The sequence below is a fragment of the Serinus canaria genome, chromosome 2, assembly GCF_022539315.1.
Source record: "Serinus canaria isolate serCan28SL12 chromosome 2, serCan2020, whole genome shotgun sequence".
Taxonomy (NCBI): Eukaryota; Metazoa; Chordata; class Aves; order Passeriformes; family Fringillidae; genus Serinus; species Serinus canaria.
Window position 1 is genome coordinate 45,645,948 of NC_066315.1, and position 8,641 is coordinate 45,654,588.

The 8,641-nt window shown below is 47.2% G+C and overlaps 1 protein-coding gene across 1 annotated transcript; it reads right to left on the bottom strand.

Moving 5' to 3' along the window:
- Positions 1 to 447: 447 nt before the first annotated feature.
- On the bottom strand, positions 448 to 6,412 carry TMEM158 (transmembrane protein 158). The gene is made up of 2 exons (XM_050971013.1): positions 5,176 to 6,412; positions 448 to 4,626 (listed from the first exon to the last, which is right to left on the bottom strand). The coding sequence occupies exon 1, from the start codon at positions 6,252 to 6,254 to the stop codon at positions 5,268 to 5,270; it is 987 nt and encodes a 328-aa protein (XP_050826970.1). The 5' UTR covers positions 6,255 to 6,412; the 3' UTR covers positions 448 to 4,626; positions 5,176 to 5,267.
- Positions 6,413 to 8,641: the final 2,229 nt, after the last annotated feature.

The following is an 8,641-nucleotide window of genomic DNA, read 5'->3' on the forward strand; positions in this document are numbered from 1 at the left end:
TTTCCCTCACTCTCCCAGTGAATTCACTTCTTCAGAATGGCACTGATCTCTTATTTATGTCTCATTAATCTGATGCTTTCCACGACAGCTAAGAACAAGTCAAACAGCATTTCATAGGATATTTGCATCTTTCAGCTCTGCTCTGTTTTGTTCTGTTGTTAACCTGCTGAGGTAATACAAAAGTGAAAATAAGAGATTATGTTTTAGATACTGGTTTTCCCAACTTGCAGATCCAGGGACTCTGACTGACATATAAATGCTCAAAGTGCTACACTCAGTAATGAACCCAAACTTTATAAAAAGTTGGAGATATGACTGTGAGACTGAAGCTTGTCCACAGATCTAATTAAACACTGTCCAGATATTTCCCATAAATATCTTTAATATCCCAAATTTCACACCAGACTGCTTTCTTCCTCAGCAGAGTAGAACAGAAACACAACAAATGGGCTAAGCTACTTTATTATTATTTATATTATGATTTACAATTCTTTTGGACAACTTATTTAACCAGAACTATTATGAAGATGGGACAAGAAATACAGTAACTTATATGTCAAGAGATGCTATCAGTTCCAAATCATGGAGGAGAATTTTTTTCTACAAAAAATTCACATACAAAATCACAATGTGAAACACTCAAATGCACTTCTGATCTTCACTGAAATGTTTAGCTTCTGAGGGGAAAAATGGAAACTGATTTTTTTGTTTAAAAATATGCTTTAAAAACCAGTTACTGATTAAAAAGATTTTTTTATTCTTTGAAATCTGAATACATTTGGGATTTGATATTTACATGTTTTCCCAGAATCATTACAAATGCTTTTTGCAAAGTCAAGGCCTCTCCCTGAAATTAATTAGGGGGAAAATGACATTTAGTCTGTAAAATTCTTTGGAAAACAACTGACATTTTCATACTAGCTTCAGAAAGAAGCCAACTTCCAAACTGGCAAGGCCCTACATTGGACTGAGAGAAACAAGAACATCATACCTACCCTTACATCTAGATATATTCCTATAAATAAATCCTTTGAATTCCAGTCCTACAAAACTTCAATTAATTATTTGATTTCACTAGGCTTTTGTTCAGCCCCTGGGATCACATAACGTCAGCCCAGGAGATACTTTTATTCAGCAAGCAGATGTCATGATGAATAATACTTCTTCAGCCAACTACAGCTTTTAATTAAGTTTTTTTTTTAGGGTCTGGTTCAGTAGCCCTTACTCATATTGAGTAACATTCACTGCACAAATAGTCCTGCTGTTGCATTAATCATTGAAAGCACTGGTGAACTAAGCCCTGGATAAGTAACAACTCTTACATTTAACCTAGAATGGCAATTTTGCCCCAAATATCCCAATGCCTCCTGACATATAGAAATGCTTCATCACTGACAACCTATTGAGCAACAGTGTACTTACATAATATATAACTATTATTGCACTCTACTACATTTTTTGTATTTTTATTGTTGGAATCAATGTGGCACTAAGTAACAGCAAAACTGTGTCCATGCTAAAACTACATATTCCTCTGTATCTTCCACTTCTAACACATCTGTAAAACACAACTAAGAAAACAGGCAAGAGATTAAATTCTGAGGTCTGAATATACAGAAAAAAATTGTACCAGTCTCACACTAACAGACAAGCCTAGTACTTTCTAATGCTGAATGTCAAGATTGCTCCTGCTTTCTGGCATGAAAAAAAAAATCTGTAATAGAGTTGAATTGAATTTTTAAAAGTAAATCAAGAAACTGCCTCTGTTCCTAAATATCCCTTGCTTTCCAACAAACACTCATATATAAATAAAGTCAGGATAACTTACCAGGAAACACGATCCAACAAATAGTGAAGGAAAATCAGTGCTACTTTTCTCTCATCATCCCTTTTCTCACTTCTGCTTTCTGTTCCACAGAGTTAGTCCTCATATGTAGATACATATATACAAATATATGCCCTCCCTGAGTACATAAAGGATTATACATGGTGACTAATCTGCTCTCGTGCTGACCCTGCTACCAGCTGGTCTTAAAAATAAATCCAAATGAATAAAAAATGGCTTAGAGTCAACTCCAGCTAAGAGGCAATAAAGCTCCATGCCCAGTGCAGAAAAAAAGAAATAGACATTTCAGTGTCTAAACTTGAAATTTTAAACCAGCTGGCATGCAGATTTATCATTCCACATTGCCCTGGGCTTGCCTCTTCTAGGTTGCATTCATGTGAAATTCCCATGGATGAAGGCAAAAGTTACTCAAAATTATAGTTTACTTAGAGTCATAGCAGCAGCCACAGCTCCAGGAGCAGAGTTATTGATGTTAGGTGTAACAGTGACTGAAGAAAGCTCGCAGTTTGCATGGTGCATTCCCACTGTCTGCTCCTTCCAGGAGAAGCCCTACTGCCACCTCACTGAAACCCGAGGGTTCAGGGAGTCAGATTCAGCCTAAAGCCTGTACAGCAGGTAATCCCTGTGCCCCCTGCTGTGCCTTAAACTCCTCTTTAAGGGACAGGAACACAGAGGGGTCTCTCTCTGCAAAGGGAACATGCTCATGTGCACGGTCACTGGGATCTAAGGAAACACCTTCCCCAACCCACAAGGATTCTTTGCACATTGTGTCTGAGACCAATACTTCCTGAAAACATCGCAGTTTTTGGTATTCTGGACAAGTTTTGCCTCTGGAGTTTGCTTGATGCCATCCCTGTGTTCTAAACATTCATGTCTTAGCAGATTTTTAATAATAGCTCCAGTTAACAGTGTATTTTAGAGAATAACTGTAAGAAAACCCCTCTCTTGTATCATGTTTTTTAAGTGAAGCAGTAAAATATTCTGAGTGTGGCACTGTCTATTCACAAAGTTTGTATTTAAGCTGATATTGATAGAAATTAGAAAAACAAGCCATTTTGTACCAGTTTGAGTGTTCCACCTGCTACATGTCTGCAAGAACTGAAAAATAATAAGCCTTTAATAACTGAAGTTGCCTGTTTCGGACAGTAACACCCCTCCCTTGTTTATGTTGATGCAATTCAGGAAAAAACCTGAATATCACACCACCAAAGGATAAGCAAAAAGGAAACAAGGAGAAGCAAAAAAGAGATTCCACCCTTGAGTTTAAGCACAGGCTGCCTGCACCACAGTGAGGACTATACATCATGAATTAATAAAGCCAGAAAATTTCCAGTAAAAATTGTTAACTCTCTGCCTAAATGCATCTCATTTAAAAGATGAAACTATTCCCTAGCATGGCAACTTTTCTGAGGTGTATTCCATATGTTGAACATTTCTCTTTTGAGAGGGTGTTAGCAGTACCCTCATGTTTTCCTGCTGGCCCTGCCTTCCAGTATGAAGAGGTGTCTCTGTCACACAGGAGATTAACAGGCAAAGAATTGCTCTCTAGCATGTCAAATGTCTGACAAGAGTTTGCATGAGGTGGAAATGACACTGTTTTACACATCAAGGAAAAAAAAATAGGGGCTCTCTAAACTCGGTGTACAGGGGCAGGTGCCCTTTGGATCAACAGGTCATGAGAGCACTTCTCACAGTGACCAGATCCTCTGCTTTCTGGAAACAATGCCATGCAATGTTTACTCAAGTCACAACCCCAACAAGAGGATTAACAGGAGGAACAGTGGGTGTAGAGGCAGCCTACTAACATGGAGCATTTTTAAATCTTGATTTCTTTCTGCTGTTTGTCAATCTTTTTCTCTCTGTCTTTTTGTCCAGAGAGCATACACATAGAGCATGCATTTATTTTATTTTGTTGTCAGTTAAAAAATGTGGGAATCCTAAGAATTTAATCCTTCCAGCCTTTCCATCCAGTCCTTTCCACCATACATAACAAACACACCAAATTAGCCCCAAGCAAATACATGCCTTCCTAGCAAATTAAATACATCGACGTCCACAAAAAAAATGAGAATTCCTATTGCAAATATTTGTCACTTAGCTCTTATTTTGGTTTTAGAGACTTCAGCTGGACTAATCATGTCTAAGGCAAATGAAACAACTTTTTATAAGGCTAAACAGTTGGAAGTACACAACAAATGATATTTCAGGCTACACAGCTGTCTGCTCAAACAAGAGAGAAGAAATCTTTCTTCTTTGCACCCTTGCACAGCAGCAGCTGGAATCTAGTTCTGGACTGGCAGCTCCTGCCTTCTCACCCCACAGACTTGCTGTGAGCAACCCTGCAGACTGGTAGATAAAAAAGAGGTACAGTATTCCTGTGTCTCCAACAAATACACTGCATCTAAGCTGGTTTTGAGGAATGAATGATGAGCAAGTCAAGAGACTTGCCCCACACTGTTTAGCACAACTCAGAGAGGGCCTCATCTTCCCAGGACCGAAGCCACCCAACCTCAAACTGAGGAGAAAGCCGTAGTCTGTGGAGATGTGCAGAAGAAATTGCTTTGGAGGATGTCTGGCACAGCTGTGCTCCCCACCCCTCTCCACCCCACCCGGTTTGGCATTTAGACCCACATCTGCTGCACAGATAGAGCAAACACCAGTCAGAAAGGCTTTGGGATTCTCCTTTGGCCACCAGCAGCCCTGGTAACACCATTTCACAGGGAAAGGAGCTTCGTGGCAGGTTCGCAGACAGGAAGGCCAGCCAAACCCTCTGTTCCACCCTGGAGGAAACAGACCAACAAAAGGCTACAGTGGCTCCAGAAAGAAAACCTCTGTATTAAAAGCCAAATAACGCAGAGCTACAATAATAAATACACACTATCTCAACCAGGAAATTAAGTGTGAACAGTTCATTAAAGTTCAGCTTCAGCAGTAACAATATATATAACACATCAGTTCTCCATTCTGTCAAATAGAGATATCCCTTTCTGTCCATAAAGCAAAAACCCGTTCAAACCATACCCTATACAAAAACGCTACTCTGACAACAAATGCAGCCGAATAGGAGGGTCTTTGATTTCCTCCATTGAATTTTTAGGGGGGCTTTTTCTTGCCTTTTTTTTTTTTTTTACTGGGGGAGGGGGTTGTTGGGTTGGTTTTGGGTTTTTTGTTTGTTTGTTTGTTTGTTTTTGTTTTTGTTTTTTTACTAAAAGGTTAATTTAAAACGGGTATTAAAGATATAAAACGCGCACATATGATTCGGTCCCCTCGGGGCCGCTGCCCTCGGGGCCGGGCCGGGCGCTGAGCCGGCCCCACGTCCCGCCGCGCACCTGTGGCACGCTGCAAAGAAGAAAAACGCGACAGTCCGTCCCGCGTCCCTCCACAGCACACGACGAAGAGAAGGGGGGGTCACCGGGAGAGGCTACTTGGCGGCGGCGGCGGTGGCGGTGCCGGCGGTGGTTCCGCGGCGCTGCTCCATGCCGTTGGGCAGGAATCCCGCGATGATGGGCACGGGCCAGATGAGGGCGGCCACACTCCATACGATAATGACCAGAGTCATGAAACACGCCACCAAGGTGGACTCGATGGGCTTGCGGTTCATCCGCCAGCCCGGCTCGCCCTTCAGCTCCTCCAGGCTGAAATCCAGGCAGCAGAAATTCAGCGGCTCCCCTTGCAGCCAGTACTGGCCGGACTCGGCCGCCGGCGGGTAGGAAAGCGAGGAGGAGGAGGAAGAGGAGGAGGAGGCGGCGGCGGCGGCGGCAGCGGCGGCAGCGGGGGGCTGGGGCTGGGGCGCGGCGCCCCGCAGCCGCCCGACCCGCCTGCTCCGCACCCAGCTGCAGCCCACGCAGAGGCGCAAGTCCTGCTGGGCGCCGCCGGCCGCCAGCCCCAGGTGCTCGATGAGCAGCGGCGGCCCCACGCGGTGGAAGGCGGCGGAGAAGAAGGCTCGCCCGTGGCTGTTGGTGGAGAAGAGCAGGAGGTCGCACTGGATGCCCAGCGGGCGGCTCCAGCGCACCAGCAGCGAGCTCAGCATCTGCCGCTGCACGCTGATGTTGCAGTGCGGGTCCTCGGCGGGCTGCGGCTGCCCCTGCGGCTGGGGACGCTGCTGATGCTCCTGCCCCGGCTGCTCCTGCCCCGGCTGCTCCTGCCCGGACGTGGTGGGAGCGGAAGAGAAAGGCTCTTGGCTAGGGGCAGCCGGCGTGCCCGGGCTGTCGGTGCTGCCTTCCTCCTTGCTCGCTGCCCCGTCGAGGTCCATCTCGAGGCTGGCCAAGGAGCGGGAGGAGGAGTTGGCAGGGGGCAAGAAGAGCTCCTGCTCCTGCTCCTCCTGCCCGCTGGCAGCCGCCGAGGGGCTCCAGCCCTGGCAGGGCGGCAGGCAGGCGGCCAGCAGTGCCGGGAAGAGCAGCGGCAGCATGGCATTAACTTAGAGCCGGAGAGGAGGGAGAGGAGGAGGAGGAACGGGAGGCTGCATGGCGCTGCCGGCTGCCATCCGGGAAAGGAGGCACAGTGATCTCGCCGAGCGAGTGAGAGAAAGGGAAGGAGGGTGGAGGCAGGCGAGGGGGTGGGAGCGGGGCTGGGGCTGCCGCGGCGACGAGCCGAGCGAGCCGGGAGCCTCGGTGACGGCAGCGGCTCCCCCCTTCCCCGCCTCCTCCGCCCCCGGCCCGGCCCGGCCCGGCAGCGCCCCGGCGGGAGGAGCCGAGCGCCCGCCCGGCCCCGCTGCCGCGCCCGCGGAGCTGGCCCGGGGCAGCTGCGCTCCCTGCCCCGGGGCGCGGGCCGGAGCGGCCGCCGCTGTCCCCTCCGCCGGGCACCGTCCCCGCACAGAGTCCCCCTCTCCCGCGCTTGGCCCCCTGCAACCATGTCCGAGGGGAGAGCCGGAGCCTCCCAGCTCCGGCGCAGCGTCTCACCCGCGGGGGCTGCCGCTTTCCCTTCCTTGCTGGGCAAGGGGAGAGAGAGCGGCTGGCAGCGGGCAGCGCCCTCCCGCCGCCGCCTCGGGCCGGGCGGGGGCGCGGATCCGGGAATAGCGTCCAGGAACCGACTGCACACGCTTTCACTGCGACTTTGTGGGAAGGGAACGGGACGGGACCGGGGAGACGCGGAGAAAGGGAGTTTAAATCTCGGTGGCTGCATTCTCCTCAGCGGTGCCCTCCAAGTCCGCACTCGGCCCCAGGACGTGCCTGGCCTTGGACCGCAGGCATCCCACCCATCCAACGGGCGCTGTCGGTTCTCGTAGCAAAGATTTAAGCGAGGAATCTGCTTACAAGCAGCACAAAGCTCCTGAGCGCGGTAGCTTTGAGATTTGGCAGCGTTTTTGAATCGCTGCGTTACAGGCATGGTATTTATAAATAGACCAGATTGTCAGGCTTGTTTCGTGACCCTGTGCTAGTTACAGTATTACTCTTGACACCGTTTGAGGCTTGCTGTGTTGCAGTTTGACGCTCGGAGCCTCGGGGAGGGCCAGAGCTAATGACACAAATGATGAACGTTTCTTGGTCTTTACTCGGAGCAGAGTTACATTATGCAGGCAGGCATCCAGAACTGAGACTGTCTTGTGTTTGCAGCCCCTTTTTTGACAAATAGAGATGGAAAAGGGGTACACCAGTCTTTCCCACAGGATAGAGTCTAAGTCCATAAGGCTCTTCTTTGAGATTGGCATTGGTCCCATGTCAGACGTGTTCCCACGTCCAAGTAACACATGGGCACATTCTCACTTGGAAAATGAGTTCCTGTAATATCAGCCTCAAGTCCTCCCGGTGAGTGAGGGTAGTGAATGAGGGTAAAGAATGAATTTTAAATTTTATATTATTCAGCATGAATGAAGGTAGTGAGTCCGTTTTCTTTTAAAACCTGTGCCTAAATATATCATGACAAAATCCATAATTGTTTGCCTTATATTCAAAAGATATCTGAGCAGCAAAATGTGCTTGTGTTTAGTCCCAAATTTGTCTAAAGAGTACTGGCTACCTGTAGTTTGGCTTACTACAGAGAAAGATGCCTGATGAAACGTTTAAAGCAAGCTGTCTGCTTCCAATTCTGGGCTCATGCTCAAATGTTGCAATACAGTTAATATCTTTCTTAGTGTCTCTCATTTTAGAGTTCTCTGATATTTTTTATTGCCTGTTGAATGTGTCTCCACATGCTTCTCTTGATGTTGTTTGTCATATCCACACTCCCACACATTTGTGGGGCTATAGTAGTAGTATTTGTGGGGCTATGGTGGGGCCAGATCAGATCAAGAGAGGGCCACTGTGTAGCAAGTAATGCCAAAACTGTGTGGCTACTGTGTGCACAAATTACATGGCATTGGGATTTTTGGCACAAAGGACTGGAAACGAAACTAAGCCTCATAAATAAGATTTAGCTCCTGAACACTGTTGCAGTATGTGGGTGGCAAATGTTCTCAGGCAGAGCTTCAGCTCTTTTGGTTTCCACTCCCAGCATCCAATTGAATGCAGTTGAGGGTATTTGCGAAGGAATTCAAGGGAGGAAGACTTGAGCTAAGTTTCTTTTTCTGCAAGGAAGGATAACCTGCCACAGGAAATTTAAATGCATTCAGCATCATTTAGACCTCCACAGCAAAGAGCTAAAAGACAGCAATATATTTTAGGTTGGAGATGCATGGGTGCCTCATACCTATTCCTCTTCATCAAGGAATAATTGACCAAGTGGGTGAAGGAAGCAGAAAGTGTGTTAGATCATTGATTGAAAGGCACTGTCCAGCAGGGCACTTTACAGATACTTTATTTCTAGGTCTACCATATATAATTAATCTCTGCATGGATTCAGTCATTCAAAGAGATAACA